Source organism: Archocentrus centrarchus, chromosome 1, assembly GCF_007364275.1.
Source record: "Archocentrus centrarchus isolate MPI-CPG fArcCen1 chromosome 1, fArcCen1, whole genome shotgun sequence".
Taxonomy (NCBI): domain Eukaryota; kingdom Metazoa; phylum Chordata; class Actinopteri; order Cichliformes; family Cichlidae; genus Archocentrus; species Archocentrus centrarchus.
This window is the reverse complement of record NC_044346.1, coordinates 18976817-18998269: the sequence shown is the minus strand read 5'-3', so window position 1 is coordinate 18998269 and position 21453 is coordinate 18976817. Positions and strand designations below refer to the sequence as shown.

Below are 21453 nucleotides of genomic sequence, written 5' to 3'. Positions count from 1 at the left end.
CTGGTTTCTTGAACATAACAATGAGTTCACTGTGCTGAAATGCCCTTTTTCAGATGCGGTGGAATGGGAGTTTCACATGATGGATGTGCAGCTGATAAATCTTCAGCAACTCTGATGGTCTCATGTCAATATGGACCAAAATCTCTGAGAAATGTTTCCAGCACCTTGTTAAATCTATGCCACGGAGAATTAAGTCAGTTCTGAAGGAAAAGGGTGTCCAACCTAGTACTAGCAAGGTGTACCTAATAAAGTGGTCAGTAATCATATGTTAACAGCTAACAACATGCTTATGTTTAAAGAAAGGTTCTTACTAACATTTTTCATAAAACATTTGCTCTTCAAACTTAAAAGCAGTAAATATACATTATGTGTAAATGCAAAGCAATTAATCATCCATCCATCCATCCATCCATCCATCCATCCATCCATCCATCCATCCATCCATCCATCCATCCATCCATCCATCCATCCATCCATCCATTTCTTCAGCTGATCCAATTAAAATTAATTGTTTCCTTTTATGGTAATACAGTGAATTTCTTCTGCTACCCAAGATCAGCAAATCGAAGACACTCCTTTACATGCTGAATTAGTTAAAAGGTAATTTAAAGTAATTCCGAGTTTATGGATTATCCAATTAGCTCTTAACTTTGCAGAAAAAATAAATCACACCATCATTAATCATGCATGAATTGTTTCCCACATTAATATCAGTTTGGAGAGCTGTTCTGTTTTTTTAAAATTCATTTATTTTTATGTCTTTGGAACAAAAATGGTTTTCTGTAAGCTACCAAAATGTAATTATTTCCTTATTTACTGGACTACCAAGTATAATGTGGGGGTGGGGGGGGACTTACGACTTCCAGAAACATTGATTCCGCATATCTCCAAAACACATCAAATGAGATTAGTGGGGAAGATGGCAGGTGTGCCTTTGCTGATGACCCCCTGGGATGTGTCCTCTTTTAAATAACTGCTCACTTCTGTCAAATAACCACATGTCAGACCTGCTCTTTCTTGTTTGGCAAATTTGAAGGATGACTGGCAGTAGACTTATTTAAAAAAAAAGTTCAAAAAAGAAGGTTATAAGGTTACAAGGCAGACACCATAACTGAAAAGAGTAGTAAGTTACTTCACAGTAAGAACAATATGTGGCATTAACCTGCAGATTAAATATGTGTCTAAGTGCAGTCTTATGAATTTGAGCCATTTCAGACATCACTCTGGGGAGCTAGAGTTGGGTTTTTGACACATGTGGCTGCATGGTGGGCATGCATTTAAATGACAGCAAAGAGATGCAACAGGTTAGGTAGTTAAATACCCTTCAGCCAGGATGATCACTGTTTGACAGACAGCCTCATTAACATAAACTAGTGAGTTCTTTGGATAATAACTGAGAGGCAGAGACCTGGGGTGATTAGGAAATTAAAACGATAATTGTCTGACTGCTTGAGCTTCCTCTAAAAGCTTCATTTGACATGTCGTTTGCTCACTGGCCTTAATGACTTTAACTCGATGGCATCTCATGGGGAAAAAGTGCCTTAAGAACACAGTTGTTTTCGAATCAGAGGGGAATGTCGTTTTTCTTTTTTTTGTTTTTTTTGTTTTTTTTTTAAAAAGCAAAGACACTTAAAATGTAATTGTTAATTAAATAAAATAATAAAAAAAGGGTAAATCATGAGGGTAAAGTGGTAAAGCATGAACCCGCTCTGACAGAAAAAGTGTGATGTTTAAATGAGCTTTTTTTGTTTTTTGTCTGAAGTTCTTTAGATCACAAGGTCAGAGGAGAACCGTTCAATATTCCCAGGCATCACAGATAAATTGGAAGTATTAGAAACTGTCAAGTCCTCTCCACAGCTTACTGTAGTTCCAAAATCACAGTCTTACTACAAGAGAGACTTGGCACTGCTCCAGCTACCATTTCCCGGCCAGGGGAGCATCCTTGTTGGCTTTCTTATGCTACCTTACTGTATGATTTATGATTCTGTCTATGTGCATCTGCTGCATTAATAAACATTCAGGCACACGCTTATAGTCTGAGTTTTAAATACATGCTGTACTCATAGCCGAAGATTCACGAGCGTCACAGCTGAAGATCACATTAGTTTCGAGTACATAGCTTTGGTAATGATTGTGTTGTATTGCATATATATATATATTCATTTGTCCAAAGACTGGTGACCTTCAGTTGATACTTCAGCACAGCTCAGAAAAACAAAAAAAAAATGCCTTTGCATATTATTTTATGATGTTTCAGAGGTTGTCATAGTAACAAAACCTTGATTCTGACAATGGATGGAGTTACTCTCGTAGTTCTGTCTCCAGACATGCCATGGAAGATATATCTGAGCCAGGAATAGTAGACTGGAACTGCGGTGAATTGAGGCATCATTTTTTTCTGCAAATCCGTCAAGGCAGCAAACAGAAAACCAATGAGATATCAAGTAGTGCAAACCCGGGGGAGCAAATTACACTTGCAATGAGTCAGGCGCAGAGTTACCGAAGATGGAATGTTGACAGCTTGAATGATATAAACATTCAGAAAACATGCATTTGAATATGGGTTTCAGGCATATTTTAAGGGTGGATTGCCCACAGAGAAATAAATTTGTTAATGTTATGTAAAAATGTTGATCATACTGAAAGTTGTTATTTCTTTTCCCTAATCAAGTTGATTATATGCAGAACCTTGATATTCCCCCTCAGGTGGAGCTAGTAATATTCAAACTTACTTGACACAATTAAACCAGTGGGATGCATGTACAATCATTAATCAAGATGTCTTGACCACTGAGAAATATCCTTTTTAAATGCCAACGGGTAAGTGGTAAATTTCCTGTGGAAAACAGTTCTGTATCTTTAGTGTTTTTGCCTCTTCTTTTATTTCATTTCTAACTAAACATCATTGCTCAGATTATTCATGGACTATTCATGGATTATTCAAGCCCTGAAACAAGCTCAAGTCATCTGGAAGATAAAGTCAGATTATTTTCTGAATGTGTATCATTTGACACTTTGGATGATTTTGTCTTTGTTTGTTGCAGTTTTAAGCAATGTGTACAGTAATTTTAGACTTGCCCATTTTTGACTAAGCTTTTTCAGGCACAGTTATGGGTTTCATTGTAAAAATATTTTCATAGTGGACTGTCATGAAATGCTGTGGCAGGCAGGATGGAGGACCCCCAAAGCAGGACTCCAGAGACAGACTTAACTCAAAAAAATCTCAGCTTTATTGCTGGGAAACACAAGGAAAAAAGAACTGGATGGAGCCAGCAGCATAGCCTAGAAAACACACTTAAAAGGGCTCGGACAGAGAGGCACACAGCGGAGCAACACTATGATGACGTGGCAATGGGCGAATGGGAAACAGCTGGGAGGGGGAAACAGGAAGCCAAACTAAACCTAAAGCACAAGGACCAAAGACATAACAAAATAAAACAGGAAGTAACCTAATACGGTACACGCAGACTTGACACCTAGACTGAATCTAAGCATAACTAACCAGAACCCACACTATCGCTTTAATATTCCTTTAATAGCAGTTTAAATGTTCTGTTCTTCCTTGTTACACGATTTATTTCATTTTTATCTTTTTGAATTCATGATCTCTTTGTCTGTTTTTACCTTGATTGTCATGGCTTAGTTATTAAAGGGTGCTGTACATATTTACACATATCCCATTCAAAGTAAATAATGCTGTGTTATGCTCCGAAACAAAATTCCACTCAGTAACTTATATTGTAACTGAAGACCAGGGGAAGACATCATTTCTAAAAGTAAAATACATCATTTGTATTTTATGTCATTATTCTGCTGTCGACATTATTGTACATTTCCAATGAGAACAGAATTGTCTTCAGAGTGATCACTGACTGTCTGTTCCTAGGACCATGTTTCAATGCAGTGGTTAAAACAATCGGTGTGTGACCTTATCATGAAAAATAGTTCAACATACTGTATGTTTCTGTATGTTTCTGTGTGCCATGTTAAGATGGGGAACTAATATAGGCACTGCACTGCTCTATGAATACAGTCTATGCATGAAATGCAACTTTTCAACATGTTTTTTATTATACCTTAGACAACAAAAAAGTACCAACAAGTTGTGATTTTAGTTATAATGATAAAGTTGACTCCAATAGAATGAGCACTATTTGGTGATTCAGTTGGCTACAGTTCATGCACCACAGTGTTTGATTGCATTTCAGTTAGAACTGATCATTTTTGATTAAACATAATTACACATGGATGCATGTTCCAAATTATTCCCTTTTTCTCTGTTTTGATCTGATTACCTGCATAATAATTATGCATAAGAATTTCTTTTTCACATTGAGGTTAAAGGCAATATTATAAAAGTGAGTTGTTTTGATGAGAAATTTTAAGTAACTGACTTTCAGGTGGTTGAGCTTCCAAATATGGAATCCATCTTCTGTAAAATCAAAGCGGTGGTTTCATCTCATAATGATTTGATTAATGTTTTTCACGTTTTAATCAAGAAATGGCTTTGTCCAGATTGACTGCTAAAACAAACTAACCAAAAATGTTAATCCTCTCAGTTATACAGCTGTAGTTGTTCTGCTGTCTACTGTGATGAAATGCTTTAACTTGGATTTGCAGGTTTTTTTCTCAATGTATCTTCATGGTGTACGTCCTTGCATCTTTTAGATATTTAGATTATATTGAGGTCTCTTTTCTTTTTTTTAAATAAAAGATTCAACACTACAGAGTTTAGCTTACATATAATAAAAAGTCATGTTGAAATCACATTCAGCAAATTTCTAGTGAAAATTTTGACTTTAATTGGATTAGAATACCTCTTTCCGCTCTATAGTAGTGCACTGTCATAGGCTCTGACCTAATTAGTGTGCTCTGTGCCTTCTATCTTTTCTAAATACACTGTGTACTTAAATTTGAACAGGTAGTGTTGTCTTTAATTGAACACAGCATGTTTTACACTTTATGGAATATGATAGCAATAAACATTTTACTTTGATTGTCATGCTTGCTGGCAAAGCAAATGTGACAATCACATGTGACTATTTACAAACTGTTGAACCTACGATGTCTCACATAGACACATTTAACAAATGTATTAGATCACGAACGTATTCGAGCATTATGTTTAACCACTAAAACAAAATGTTCTGTTAAGAAATGTAAGTTAAGTAACTCTAATTTGGCATCTTAATAAATTCTGCATTTTTGTAAAAATGCATTTGAAAATTAATGGATAATAACAAGAAGCACTCCAAGAGTGCAAACGTCCAGCCAGGCAGGTCATTCTCTGGGCAGTGGGCATTTACTGTTAAGGAAATAGTATTGTATTTTGTATATATTCATTTTGTTTTCTTTGTTAATTTTAAAGGTTCTTTAAGAAGGGTAGCATGACAGATGGTTACTTTAGTTATCATGTAAAAGTAGGTTTTGGATAATAGGTATTGATTTGTAATTGGACATAAAAAAACTTGACCTTATTATATAATTTTGTACTACAGTATCAGTGTATTTCTAACTAACTAGGCAGCTTATTCTTTCTCACTCAATACTTTATTTAAAGATGTAATGCATTTTGGGGTCAACTTGAAAGAAAAGTAGATGTGAAATGTAAAAGTGAGATCAAAGTTCAAACATGACATGATATTTGGATGCAAACTATAATGTGATATTTAAAATCCCCATATACCAACATCATCTCCTTAATGTTGCCAATACAAACATTTTAAGCAGAGTTTGAAAGATAAAATAGCATTAAAAATATCATTTTTAATAAAGTGCTTATGCATACTGGTGGATTATCCTTGACAGAATATTTTTTCTAATTACCAATACTGTTAATTTAGGGCAACAGTGGCACAAACCTTACATTGGGTGGTGGGCTACTAAATTTGTTAAGCGCTGTATGTAATACTGAATTCATTTGCAGTGAAGATGACATTTGGCTGCCAGCTAACTAGCACTGACAAATACACATTTCTGCTACTGTACTTAGCCAAGGTGGCAACATTCAGGGTAAGAGATATATAAGGCTATAGACAGATCAGTTGGTGACCCACTGGTAACCACCAGTTGCTAGGCTAGGAAGAAAATGATTGGTTGTAAGCCATTGCTGGAGGTTGTGTGATTGCTAAAGCCCCAGTCACACAGGTCTAGAGACCAGTCAGTCACGCCCTGGTAACCATCACTTGTGAGGGAAATTGTGTATTCTCCAGCTGTTTGGTGAGTGGTTGTGAGAGGTCGCTTGCTGTTGCTAGGTGAAATTGGTCGCAAGGAGGTATATGGTGCTGCAGTGAAGACCTCCTCATTATTGCTTTGGTCTCCAGCAGATTGCCAAAGTTGTCTCCAAACACTTGCTGGCTGATTGCTAAATAGTACGGAAATTGTGAAGAATTCAATGCAGACTGGAATTGGAGGCTGTTCACCTTCAAAGTAAAAGCTGCACCTCTTGAAACACATTGGTTTCAGATGTAAGGCACAACTTTTACTTTGACGGTGAATGTTCACCTTGTGCCACATTTTCTTATGTTTCATAGGTGGTTAGTCAGTGAGTGCTTGCACACAAGTCTACATCCTCCATGCAATTAAAGGGCAACTGTGTCAATCTGCTAACAACAAAAGGGAGGCTTTTGGAATTTGAAAGAAAGTGTATGAACACTGTGCAACACAGATGTCTTTCAAATGAAGGTGCTAAAAGTCTATTGGACTACTCCATGCTAAAACTAGAAGACTTAAAATTTTACTGGATGACTATTAAATCAGCTATAAAACTGAGTTTCCATACTGAAATGTAGAATTTCTTACACAGATGGTGATGGTGGGAGAACATTACTGTGAAAATAATATGGGAATTGCTTCACAAACATGCCCTAATTTGCCCTAACTCTTGTTGACATTTAGTGGTGTTAACAGTGGATAAGCACAATCACACTATTTACCACACCACACTAATTTACAAAGCCTTTACAAAGATGTTTTAGTTGGCATCCACTATGGGGCAATAGAAGGGACTTAACCTGACTCAGACACTTTTCATTAGGGCAATCGATCAGAGAGTGGATTATGACTAATGTCCCTCTTGGGCCATTGTGGGCAGAGCTTTGTCAAACACCATAATAATCATAACAGCCCTTGAACTCTGGAATGGGGGAACTGAAAGCATTTCAGTGGTTTCTTCAGGACTTTGTTGAACTTCCATCTTAGAAACAAGCAGTTGCCATCAAGTACTGGAAAGTCCTGGAAGGCATATTTGACAAAGGCTGATGTGGCATGTGGCCAGTCTCTCTGGCTCATGCCCTGAAGTAGGGGCAAACTAATACCCTCACTCTTAGTGTGGTGAATATAAGCTTGCCTCTGGTCCTAATACACTGTCAAAATGGAACGGTACATTCACATAGCACTACAGACTTCAAGAGACTGGTATAAAGACTAAAGAAAAAAAAAAAACAACTCCTCTCCAAATACTCTGTGCAAAAAACCCTGCTATATTATACTGAATATATTTCCAGACCATTTGGAAACCAGAAGGCATTAGGAGCTGACACTTGTCAACAAAGTTATGGTAGTTAATTGTGTAATTGTGTTAGCTGGTCTACAATTCGGGCAGCACGGTGGTGCGGTGGTTAACACTGCTGCCTCACAGTTAGAATGCTGGGGTTAGGTTAATTGGAAACTCTAAATTGCCCATAGGTGTGAATGAGAGCATGAATGTGAGTGTGGATGTTGTCTGTCTCTCTGTGTTGGCCCTGCGACAGGCTGGCGACCTGTACAGGGTGTACCCTGCCTCTCGCCCTATGTCACGCGACCCTGAAGAGGATAAGCGGAAGTGAACGGATGGGATGGATGGTCTACAAATCAAATGAAACATTTTACCAGCATGATTCTTCTTCAGAGAAGTATAAAAAGTTTCAAGATTCTGACACACTGCTCTGATAGGTTCTTAAATGCAGTACCAGGAAATATATAAGATATTGACTCTCCTATCACCAGATACTTCAGATAGAACCAATGTTCTGTTAGCTGATCAAAAATAGTATATATAAAAAAAATGGTTGTCAGGCTGCTTTTGAATTTACAGTCTTTTATTGTGTTCTAATACTTTTTAAGTAATATTTATAATTATTGTGCACACTTATCTGAAGATCTTTACACAAATAGGATTGTCTTGGCTTTTGAAGCAAAGAGCTAACAATAGGGTAAGTGATTATGAGGCGAAAGGGGGGAAAGTGTAACACTGAAACTCACTAAGGGACTTGGCACTATCAGTCACATTTGTGAGTTTCTGGAAGATGACTTTAGCCATTGCCAATTACCTTGAAATCCTTCGAGCCTTTGTCAGCCCAGCATTTGTTACTATTTCTACTCTGCCTATTCCCAACTCCCAGTGATAATTGCAACCTGACACCCTGTGTAGAATAACAATTGACTTGAGTCGTCAGGGAATGTTCTCAGTTTCCATTCATGTTATTTTCTTCTTTGCATCTTTTCATGTTGAGACCTGCATTGTGTAGCGCTTTGTTGTATTTTTTGTCTCCCATTTTACAGCTTTAATTTCTGAAATAAATGTCAACATAATAGCCACTCCACAACAAGTGAAGAGAAGTTATATGAAAGTTTTCTTTTTCTTTATAAAGATGATTAACTTAATCTGAAGTACCAGTTGTAGTAGCAACTGTTTACAACAGTGATCTTTTCAAAGTAAAAGGCTTTTATATTGTCCCATATGTGGTTCATTTTTCCTAAATAAATGAACACATCTCCCCTCGTGAAATGGGGCTTAGATTCACATGTTCTTGTTTATGTTTCAGTCAGTCAGATGACAGTTTTTTATTACTATGCTTCCAATCCAGATATAGATCTGGATATCACAAAACACTGATGTAGGCAGCTTTGCGAAAGATGACAACAAAACAAACAAAAAGCAAAACAGCAGATAGAAAGAGGGAAAGTAAGAATAGAACCATCCAGATATCAGTGAAATATAGGAAGCTCCTACGTAACTAAAAAAAGCAACTCCTCAGGACTTCCTAGCAAATTTTCATTTGACACTCTGTCACACTGTCCCAGTGTCAGACTAGTTTGGAGAGACCAAACATTGCACTTTTACTCTGCTGTAACCCAGCACTAGTCACCTGTGCCACAGAGTCACATTTAGAGTTATTGGTGAATATTTATTTAAAGCTTAGATGATACCTGAAAGCAACTTTGAGCTTTATGCAAAGGCTAAAGAACCTTTCGGATCAAAGGACTAAACTAGAATGGCAAATGCTCTCATATGAATAGATGCCTCTATTCACTAGCCAGGGGTAATACCGTCTGTCTGATTTAAACAATACAAGATAAGGCATCATTAAAATAAGTGACTTTTTACTCAAATATTCACATATAGCCAACACTATAGAGCTGGGTTCTGTCCCTGTAGTGAATTTAATAAAAGAGAAGCATGAAGTATGAGATTTCAAAATACTGAGGTTTTGATATTTAAGTCACTCTAATTTTTCGTTCTCCTGGTTACCACCTTGGCAGCCTTAGCAAGTGAGAGTTTTATGCCCAAAGAAATTTGGGGGGAGTATCACTTTAAATTTATTAACTCTGAGTCAAGCTGCCCTGTGTTAGATATTCTTTATGCACCCTTGGTTTTGCCTGACTTAGTCATGGTGACTGATTGTTGCTGGAGTGATGGCAGCCCATTCAGAGTTCGAGGTTGTTTGAAGGGATACTTTCCTTTCAGAAGAGAAATTCAGCTTGATTTTATTTATGCTCTCAATATTTAAAAGGCTTTTATAAGCAAAGGCCTCAAGTTGTTCTACACCTCAATGAAATTTGATACTGTGCTTGAAATAAAATATTTCCCTTGTAGTGAGATAAACACCATTTAATTAGTAAAGTGGCCGGTCAGCAGGCTCCTCTTTGTATTTTTCTTTTCAACTTACTCCGTCCAGATCTTGCACCCCAGGGACTGTGTCAAAGGCGCTATACATAAGTCTGTGATAAAAACTGAATTGCCATTTATCGTCAGGTACGCTTTCTGGAATTGGTCATCCAGTGGTGTGCCATTTAACCTAGTTTTGCCTGGATTACTGTCCTCACCTTCTACATTTTTACCCTACAGAACAAGATCATCCTGGACCCTCTGACATTCAGTGAGGCTCGTTTCCGTCCTTCTCTGGAGGAGCGCTTAGAGAGCATCATCAGTGGTGCGGCATTAATGGCTGACTCTTCATGCACACGCGATGACCGCCGTGAACGCATTGTGGCTGAATGCAACGCCGTTCGTCAGGCCCTTCAAGACTTGTTGAGCGAGTACATGAACAATGTGAGTTGCCTCTCTTATTTAAATTTCATGAGTGAATTGCAACTGTGTTCATCTTTGTGTGCATATAGTGTACATCACATACACCAGTGAAGCCCGCACTGCTGATCAAACCGATTGTGCTAGTAATCTTTTCCACAGTAACGTTGGTGTTTTACTCAGAAGTAAACACTTCTCTCCATTTGGGAGGTGTGTATTGCATAAATCTCTCTGTCCTGAAGGAGGGATCCATCCTTTGTTGCTCCTTCTGATGCTTCTTCCATTTTTTTCTGTTGAAGAGGTTTAATGGACTTTTTCCTTGTTTGTTTGATTCGAGTGCCTAGGGACAGAGGTCTTGCAAGCTATAGACATTGTAAAAAACCCTGTATAGCTACACACCTTATATAGCCCAAAGCTCCCTTTGGGCTATATAAATAAAATTGAAGTCACTTGATGGTAAATGGAGACAACAGCCTGTATATCTCTATATTTCTGGGCAGTGCAAAGACTGCTCCAAGCTACGTTAACAGTATGTTGGCAATATTCTTACCTTCAATTGCTCTTGCCCATCCCTCATCCCTTTGGTGCTTTCATTCCCAGAGCACTGCAAGTAGACTCAAAGGTGAGAGGAGATGAGACTGTGCGAGGTGAGGTGTGGGTGAAAGTCTGCTCTTTGACGTGCTGAGAATAGATGACTTGAAGATCAGGACTATTTTCAGCACGTCACTCTTTTGATAACTTTACGTTTCCATCAGTTAATGGAAAGTGACTAAATGACAGAAATGCACAACTGCATGTTTACAAGTGATAAAACTATCACTGCTTTGAGGTTTTGCACCTAAATATAGTTGAAAGTAATAAAACGTATGGCTCAGTCACACCAGAATTAAAAATAGGATGGCAACCTCCTTGGAGTTATAAAAAAAATGGGTGGCTGGCAGGTGATTGCTTTGAATTTTTTCACATTTGGCGACCAATTGCAAGCAATTGCAGTGACAAGCCTGTCGCCCTGAGGTTGACCATTCAATACCCTCAACCACAGGGCGACCACTTTTAATTACAGAGCCTGTTGGGAGGCAGCCTGTCTGCAAGCAATTACGGTCTGACTCAGACTGACTGCAATCACTCTCAGACAGATTGGTGAAGGTTTGCAAATAATTGCCATCGAATTTATAAACACAGACCAATTGCCAAGATGTTGCAGTCACTCTGAGTCAGTCTACACAAGTGAGTGCAACTCATCTGTGACTTTGCTATGGGGGCTTGACTCAAGTGGTTGTATTCTGGTTATTTTTCTATACAAAATCAGATCATATCATTTGGCAGTTTAATTGCCATCCTCCTACAACTATGTCACTATTTGTGGAGGAATTTCTGAATTTTTGTTTCTATAAGGTCCTGGCTGGAGTCTGACTGTAGGTCATGAATGTGAATTTCTGTTTAATGTGAAGGTTCTATGTCTGTAGATGGCAACAGACTTGCAACAGACAGCAATACATTTACGATTTTCAGTGATTTATCAAAGTTAATCACTGTATTATCAAAAACATTGCATGTAAATGGCAACTTGATTCCATTCAGTTGCAGACTGACTCTTTCTTATTGTTGTTTTTATCGCTGTCTTGATGTACCAATGCTGCTTTGAAAATTGCAGATGACTGCAAGCGGTCACAGAGCAGCTCGCTATCTTTGAATCAACCATTTCAGAGGCAAGAAGACGAACAAAAATTGTGTATTTTTGCATATTGTGTCGCATATGGAAGAGGATATGGCCTACATGAGAGTTACTAACAGAATGTGTAGAAATAGTCATTGTAGCGATCAATGTGAGGCCAGAAAATGTAAGGATTTCACAAATCTTTGCATTCAGAAGTTTAAACTACAGGTTATATTGTAGATGTCTGGATATTTACTGTATACGGAATGTGTAATGTCATCTGTCCTCACACTGTGACTCTAAACCCTCAGGTTAGCAGTAGTATTTTCATCCTTGGAGAAGCTTCTTCCAGAGTTTTTTTCCTCTCCATTTAGTGAGCCATTTCTCATGCAACACTGTGACTGGCACAACTGTTTAAAGGTTATGAGACTGACCAAGACAATGATTAATCATCACACATATCCAATTTATATTCTACTTCAACCCACCCTTTTGTGCACAGTGAGCCATGTGAGCTGTGTCTACATAAGGGAAAATAGTAGGTGCCCTTGGATACTCTGTCATTGACCTTGCACACATGAATAAGTTCTTTGTGGTAGACTTTGCCGTTAAATGGCAGCCCATAAGATTTCTGAAACTTTCAATGTCAAATCTGTTAAATGTCTGATCTCTTTTTATCATGCTAAATCCAAGTGTGTTTTACACATTGGAGTTATTCCTGAATCTGTCTGCAGAGCTGTCTATTTACATTCAGTGGTTTAGTAACAAAAGATCTTTTCTCTTCCCCCGTTCTGCATTTACACTGTGCTAATTCCTAATCTTCAGTCTAGTAGGTTCACTTTAAAAATAAATTGTTAAAATATTATAAATGCATAATATAATAAATTAAGCAATGAATGCTACATTAAAGTGCCATTAGTCTCACATTTAATTTAAGGTTTGCATCAATGTGAAAAACCTGTATGGGTGATACAGCTTTTCTTAACACATTGAACTCAATGTGATACATGTGAAGTCAAACAAAGTCGTATTTCAGCAATCAGAAATATTTCAGAAATATTTTCAAAACCCTTTGCAGTTAATGATGCTTAGTGTCCCTAACCAGCGGCATCCTCAGCTTCTTATCTTTGCTGGCGACTTGCTGTGCAGCCATAAAGAGGTCTCAATCACTAGACTTTTGCTGTGTTTCAGTGTCAGGCATTAACCTTCTTCTGTATTAGTATAGTCACGTCTTTATCACCAACTCAACAGATTTAGAGTCTGAATGGAATTAAAAGGTTGTCATTCATTCTTTGGAAGGGAAACTAATGGCAGTGTAACACTGGTATTGAGATACAATTAACAGGGCAATCTATGTCATAGATCACAGAGACCATATATTTGTAATTGGGACATTTACTAGGCCAGCCTGACTTTTTAGATAATCCCTAGTTTGCCATGACTGCTTTTGAGTTATTGCTGTGTTAGAAATGATGGCATTATACCCATGTGTTCTACTAAAAATGGGTCTTAGAGTCAACATCGGTCATTGTAGCCTACGGTTGTATAGCCATCTGTGGAAGAAACAGCTCAGAGGTTATTACTACCTCAGTTATACTGCTAGTGAATAATACAAGAATAACAATATTACAGTACATCCTTTTTTTCAGTTATTCAGAGTTCGTTTTGCGAACCATTAGTTTCTTTTAAAATGAAAACTTGTAGGATTTCAAAAATGAGGTAATTTAAAGTAAACGATCAGTACTGCTCCTGGGAACACGACTGTGTGTGAAGTACTGGGAATTTCTGAAGCTGAATACCCCATTCACCACTCTAAAAATCTAGGCCAGCCTGCAATCAGTTCTCAAAGTTGTCTCCTTAAAGAAAGTCAGAATTATTTATATATTATATATATTTTTAGGGTTTATATATATATATATATATATATATATATATATATAAACCCTAAATATTCATGGTTATTTAGTGGCCTTTTGTTCAAAGATCTAAATGAGGTCTTAGTGACAGTTCAGTGGCTTTCATGCATGTGTAACCTGCTCAAACTGGTGCCAGTGGTTTGACTCATTGTGCCCTTTGTGACAAGTGAGCAACTGGCAAGTGAGTGTCTATTGATCCCAACAGTATCACCTTTCCCACTGTGCAACTAATATAATATGTTTGTTGTGGCAGTAGTGGTAATTGTCTAAAAACAATGGGAATTTAATAAGGGTACTTATGACATTAGAGTTCCTCTATGGTTTGAATAGAATAATGATAGTATAATATGTGTCTGCTAGGGAAAATGTAATTCAATTGATGTCTAAGCCAAAATAGTTATTTTTATTTGAATTGTGTTTAATTATTACCTTAACGATGCAATTTGCACTAAGATTTGAAGAAACAAATTACTGGCATGTCTCTGTTAATATCTCTGTCTGTGAGATATTGAGGCCACTGATGTGTTCATTATCTCCGCCAAGGAGGTTTTGTTTTTGGTTGCGTTGGTTTGTCTGTCTGTTTGTTTGTTTGTTTGTTTGTCAGCAGGATTACTCCAAAAGTTATGAACGGATTTCGATGAAATTTTGTGGAGTGGTTGGAAATGACAAGAGGAAGAAGTGATTACATTTTGGCGGTGATCCAGATCATGATCTGGATCCAGGAATTTTTTTAAGGATTCTTCACTATTGCGGGATAGGGGGTTATTGTTGTCTGGGAAGAATGAAAGATTATTTCACAGTATTTAGATACACGTATTACAGCGTCAGTGACCCTATGGCCTTGGCGGAGGTTTGCGCTCTCTGAGTGCTTCTAGTTACATATAATTTTCCATCCATCCATCCATCCATTCATCCATCCATCCATCCATCCATCCATCCATCCATCCATCCATCCATCCATCCATCCATCCATCCATCCATCCATCCATCCATCCATCCATCCATCCATCCATCCATCCATTTTCTTCCACTTATCTGGGGCTGGGTGGCAGACCAATCCATATTGAATGAAAAAAAATAACTAAAGCAACAGCTAGAAGGTCTGGGCTTGAATCCACCTTGGCCCAGGCCTTTCTGTGTGGAGTTTGCATGTTCTCCCCGTGTTTGCGTGGGTTTCCTCCCACAGTCCAGAGACTTGCAGTTACTTTGGTTAGGTTAATTGTTGATTCTAAAATGCCCATGGATGTGAATGTGAGTGTGAATGGTTGTCTGTCTCTCTGTGTTAGCCCTGCAACAGGCTGGCGGCCTGTACATGGTGTACCCTGCCTGTCGCCCTATGACAGCTGGGATGGGCTCAGGAGAATGGATGGATAGATGGAAGGATGGATGGAAGGAAGGAAGGATAACTAAATCAGTGAGAAGCAGAGCAATTATGCTTAAAACTGTCAACTTGATATTGTTTTACACGGTTAAGCTGTATCTTGGATCGCAGGGCCCAGGTTGCCAGTCTTTTTTTTTGTTTTGTTTTCTTTTTTTTGGTCAGTCTGGATTCTGGAGGCCAGGAAACCAAAGCCTGGCATGAAGGAAGATTGCAGGGGTCTTTGCAAGGCTAAAAAGAAATCCCAGCCACCTGGCTCTTGTGTCAATCCCTTCTAAGTGCTTCCACCATCATTGCATATTCTATTTCATCCACTGAATGCCTTTTCTTCAACATGATTGACAAGTGGTCAGAATCACAGGCAGTATAAAAGATAAACGGGCTCTGTAGACAGCACCACTGTATCTTCTTTTCATGTTAGACTGATGGAAGACTAGACAGTAAAGTAACTCACTGTCGCCCCTTAAGGCACAAAGTCATATAGTTCCTGGCTCAGGCACACCTCACACCACCTTCTACACCTTCTACTTCTACTCTGTTCAGCAAGTGGCACAGCATTTAGCTGACCACGTGGCAGCTGGCATAGACATAAATGAGCTTGCCACATAAAGAAGAAAGATATTCTGCACTTTGCTGCCCAAATCACAGCACATTTTAATAGTGAAAATAAGGATTTCAGCAGTGCAGAGCAACAAAACCTTTCCACATGTAAGTATGAAATATTTTCAGCAAAAGTACTAATGAATATAAATTGAGCTTATGTTGCACGGGTTAGTAGAAAGATCATACATTTCACAAAGTCCAATGTTAAATTGGACAATTTTGAAGTGTTTAATTAAGGGTATTGCAGTGTATATAATGTGTATCACAATGCAGTCTAAAAACACAGTGGTATTATTTATAGGCCATACCATTCAGCAATAGCCTGTATTTAAAGTAGTGTTATCAATATTATGGTATTGGTGGCACAGTGAGGTGCCTCAGTAAGGTGTTTAAAAAAATTAATAATAATAATAATAATAATAATGTCATTGTTCCCTCAGAATGTGGTGTTATACCCACAGTGATTTTCCCGTTTTATTTACACTTGAAAAAACTATAATCAAGTGAGTGTTTATGAACACTCAAGATGCCCTCTCCCCCTCTTAAGGCAAAGCAGCTTTTTGCTAAAGTAATTGTGCCTTGGTTCATTAGGCCCATGAGTTGTGTTTTAGAGGCTACAGCTGGGAGATTGTTGACAGCCCCTGGCTGTCCTAGCACAGAGCACAGAGTAAATCATAGAGACACAAAGAACAAAATGCCTCCACTTGTCAGCTCAGCATCCCCAGTGAGGTTAAATCAACAGCTGAGTTAAGAGTGAACGTGGATGATGTTGTTACTTTAGCCTTGCTTATGAAGTACATTATTTAATAAATAATGAGACTTTTAAAAAGCTGCAGATTTGTAAATGAATTAATTTAAAGTGAAGCTTTGCTAAACCTTACCCTATTCAAATAGCAGGGATGCCTATTGTGTGTTATATTACTCTAAATTATTTTTATGAACATAATTTAGATGGTTATATATTTGATTACTAAAAAGCACAACATTAGCACGCCTCATTCTCTTCTAAGGAATTCATTTTTATTCCCTTGAGAAAGAAATCATCACCTGAGGCCCTTTAAACCTCTTCAACATCTGTTGCAGGGATTACATTCAGTAGAGTTTCATGCATGGTGCCAGGACTCAGAATTCAAATGCACAACTGATAAACACTGTTCAAACAGTTCACATTTATTAAGGTAGTGAATGCATTTGTGAAAGGCAGAAGCAGGTACAGTACAGTATGTGGATGTGTTGCATAAAACTGATATGAAAAATACCTAGCAAAATCTTATGGTTTTTATATTGTACTGTAATACTCATTAGATTCACAGTGTTATGATTTACTTATTAAAATGGTTCTTTTCATATTTCATAATTATAAGACCTAAGTATGAATTAAAGAGCATTATTTATTGCAGACCAGTGCAGAAAGGGTCACTTTTCATTAATAAGATATGTCTTACATGACATATGCATAAAAATCAGAAATATTCATTATTTGATGGAATGGAAAAAATCTTTCTTTTCTTGTGGGAAGTCATATGGCAGGTGGAGATCAGCAATACGCAGAGTCCAAAAGGGCGCAGGTGGCCACAAATGGCATTCAAGGTTAGAGAGCTACAATAAACAGTTGGCGCAGGCCAAGCGAAAATGGCGATCCATGTGGGTGTGGGAAATCAGGTGATCTGGAAAGGCAGGAAGGGCCGGGGTTACCACAGGGCAGATGGAGGTGGCTGGATATGAAATGACAAGACAGTTAGTGGAAATGGCAGAGGGCAGGCAGGAAAAAAAAGAACCGGTAACTCAATGCAAAACTGAACCGAGGCCTTATGTACATATGAGTCAAAACATATATAAATAAAAACAGCCTCCAGTGGCAGCTGGTAGGACTTGGACACCATGGGATCTGTGAGTCACCACATTACCGCAGCTTCACATACAACAGATTCATACTGCAGTTTATAGGTGACTGCTGACACAATTCAACAAGCGATGGATAACTTTGATTTGTCCACAATTGTGGATTCATAAGTGATAAATATAATTACAGCATTTTAAAAACACAGTCTATTCCACACTGGTGGAAAAAAAGGGTTATAATTCAGTGATCCAACATTTAGACATATTTCTAATACACAGGGACATGCATATATGACAAAAAAGGAGCTTATATACATCAAAAGTTTCTTGGTTAGTGAAGACTTCCCTTTCATGATGAAACAAATTGCTTAATGGAACAGTAAACAGCCACCTCTCTGGAGAAAAGAAAAAAATAAATTGCTCCCGGCAGTATGGTGTGTGTCCTTTTGTTCAAAGTTTGCTGAAGTAGTGTAAACATCCAGTTGCCTTTATGTTTCCTCCTCCTTTTCATACAGTCTCTCCTGTATCCCCTCTGCCTCCCAACACACAAATTTTTATAGGAAGCTTCAACCACAGCACAAGGTTAATCAATGTGGTAGCTGGCAATAAATTAGGTTCAAGTGACAGGAGAATGTCCATACCTGTCTCAGCTGCTGGTGATCTGTGATTGGTGACAGCAGGCCCGGCTCCCTTGCTGGTGCTGAATCATCAGGAGCAGCTGATTTAGTTACGGCAGCTCAGACAGGGCCAATCTATCAATTGATCTGGGGAGTAATGCATTGCCAGCTTGGGTCAAGGGAGCCTGGGCCGAATATAGCCATAGCTAGAAGCCATGGCAGGTGAAAAGGGGGCAGCTCGACAAAACTGCGAGTGGCAGAGAGAAGGATTTAGGGAGTGTGATAGCAAGCACACAAATGTCACAGTTAGCTGGATGTGGCACATAAAACTAAACGGGAGTTGTGAGGTAGAATGATCATTAACAGAAGACTGATGGTCGTCTTCCTCATGCAGCTCCTCTGGGAGTTGCCATGTAGAATGCTCAGTCAACAATTGGGTAACTGATTGCATACACAGACACACAGATAAGATCCTCTCCTTCCTTTACCTGTCACTGCCTTAAAGTGAAAATGAGAATGTGATAGTCTTACAGCAATTATTAAAAGAAAGGGAAGATCATCTACTGAACAATGAGCACACAAAGTTGTTCAGGGAAGGTGTGGCCAGTGAGCTTCTGGGCTAAAAGCCATTAAAAAAAACAAACAAAGAAAAAAACGTGCTTTTTGGTCAATCCAAAAAAAAAAAAAAAAAAAAGGCAAATCTTCTTTGTTTGGTGTTTGGAAGCACTGCAAAAATAAAAACGTCATTGCTTTCCTATTTCTTGTAACTGTCTGTTTTCATGGATAAATTGTACCAACCATACTTTGCCACACTTTATCTACTGTTGATATATAAGAAAGTTTTGGAGAAGAGAAAAAAAAAACATTGCTGAACCCCTGAAATGATTTCCAGTGTGTTTTTGCACCCTGCAGCTGTGTAGGACTACACTTTTCACCTCAGACCATTTTGTCTCAGATGAGAAGTGTCAGTCTAGTTAAATACTCAGCCATCAGTGTTGGCTGAGTAGCTCGACATGCATCTATCAGTCCAAAATTTCCTTACAAAAAAAATTGTGTTTTTTGCATTTTAAGCCTTCATTTGACAGTTGGTTTGAAGAGAGACAGAAAATGGGGCAAAGAGACCAGGGGGATAACATGCACCAAATGGCTGAACCTCCCGAGTGCATATGTACCGTGACCCAACCACTGGGTCACCCTTTTAAAGGTTTTAACTTAATGAACCCACACTCTACAAAGATGCCTCTACAAACCACAGTGTGATCATAATGCAGCATGTTTCAGTAACGTTTGGATTTGGCAGACTGCCCTCTCGGTTCTCTGATGTGCTTTATTTTCTAACATGTTAAGCTGGCTGAACAGAACAGCTGTAATAAATGCAAAGGGAGTGAATTTAGCTCAGCAGTTTTCTAAGGCTTATTGTGGACTAACTAATAAGGTTTTTATATTTGGGGTTTGTTGATTGAATATTTGTTAAGTTACATTTAACAGTGGTGCAATGGTGTGTAGAAAAACTGTGTTCTTAGCATGTTAGCTGTCCATTACTAGCATAGCATTCAGTCCAGTGTTTTAATCTATCATGCGCAGTGTGCATCCACGAAAGGTACATGCAGTGTAAATCAAGGTTATTGCTGTCTTTTTTTCCCCTCATTATTCTAGCAAAATGGTAGCCGTAAAAACTGTCACGATGACCCCTGTAGGGAAGTGTGCCGCGTTTCCTTCTGTCTGTTTGCTTTTTATTTCATTAAGCCTTATTTGGTCATAGCATCATCATCGTCTTCTCCTTGTTTTCCTAGATTTTAGACAATAATTGCTCACGTCTCTGATGAGGCTCTTTTCCCTTCAAAGCCCGTTCAATTTCAAGCTTATACACAAAGAGGAAAAACAAAATTTTTGGTTGCAACATATTGTAGTTCTGTTTCATTCTTTCTTTTTTTTTTTTTTTAGTCTGCTTTTCTTGTTTTGATTGCGCTTTCTATTTCATTTTCAGTATTCATTGCTTTTTATAATACTACAAACACAGTTGCTAAATGACAAAGCAAGAAGACGTGGAATCTTTTTTTCTAAGGAAATAAAATCACAAATCACAAAGGCCCCATTTCTTCACAATGAGCCACCTTTTCTTTATGTTTTAGTATGAAAATGAGAAATAGGTGCAACGATTGATTGAGACGTGTGCACACATACATAGAAATACAATATATAAGGCAAAACCAGTTTGTAAAATTCTAACAAGCTCGAAAGTCAGTATTTGGAGTGACCACCTTTATTGGTCAACACAAAGAGAGTTTACATAACCTTTGTTACATTCTCTGTAAGGATGGCCCCCACTACTTAATGCTCAGGTGTGGGCTCTGGGGAGGCCAATCCATGACTGATAGAAAAAAACACAATATGCATAATATATGTCTTTCACCTTTGTGCTATTGTGTGAGCGCAGTCGTCAAAACTAGTTGTACCTTGTATGACCATGTATGTGACAAATAAACTAAGATTTGATTTGATTTGTTAATTCTCTGAAAATTGTCAGGTACAAACAGTGGATTAAATATGAGTGAAAAATCAGCCAGTGTTCAAAGAAAAACTTTGAGACCTTCAGAAAGCCTGGAGAACTATTTCTCAAGATCATTTAAAAAAAAAAATGACAAGAACGTCTGGCTCCTTGGAAGCAAAATATAAAGAAATGAGGGGTGGATCAAGATTTTTTCAGAGTACTCTAAATAATTTTATTTTCAACAAAAAATTTAAAAAAAGGGAAACAACCAGAAATCTGTTTCCCCAGCGCTACTGGAGTAATCAAAAACACTTTGATCAGTGAAATTTCTTTTTAATTTCTCCCTCCGCAAGACTAACAATTAAATAACTGACTTTCCATTGTATCAAGTGTAAAGATCAGACACACATCATAGCTTTGACAATAATCAACAACCCATAAATGTACAATAATTACCACACCTCTGCTGGTGATAAAATAACTTTATCAAATCACATTAAAAGGTCATTACACACAGCACAGCAGGGTTTCACATAAAACCGTATGCAGTATTCAGCACACCTGTTGAGATGTGTGTCATGAGGATCTGATTGTGCTGTGAAAGGAGAGATTCATCTGATACACAGAGCTGTGTATGGCCACTACTTTAAGTCATATTTTT

At 38.0% G+C, this 21453-nt stretch overlaps 1 protein-coding gene across 2 annotated transcripts in view; it reads left to right on the top strand.

The window, feature by feature from the left end:
• Positions 1-21453, top strand: part of ctnna2 (catenin (cadherin-associated protein), alpha 2) — a 379156-nt gene that overhangs the window by 111954 nt on the left and 245749 nt on the right. For both annotated transcript variants that reach the window (XM_030740562.1, XM_030740571.1), the window contains exon 7: positions 10109-10312. In XM_030740562.1, coding sequence (XP_030596422.1) covers positions 10109-10312 — 204 coding nt within the window. The remainder of the gene's footprint in view (positions 1-10108; positions 10313-21453) is intronic.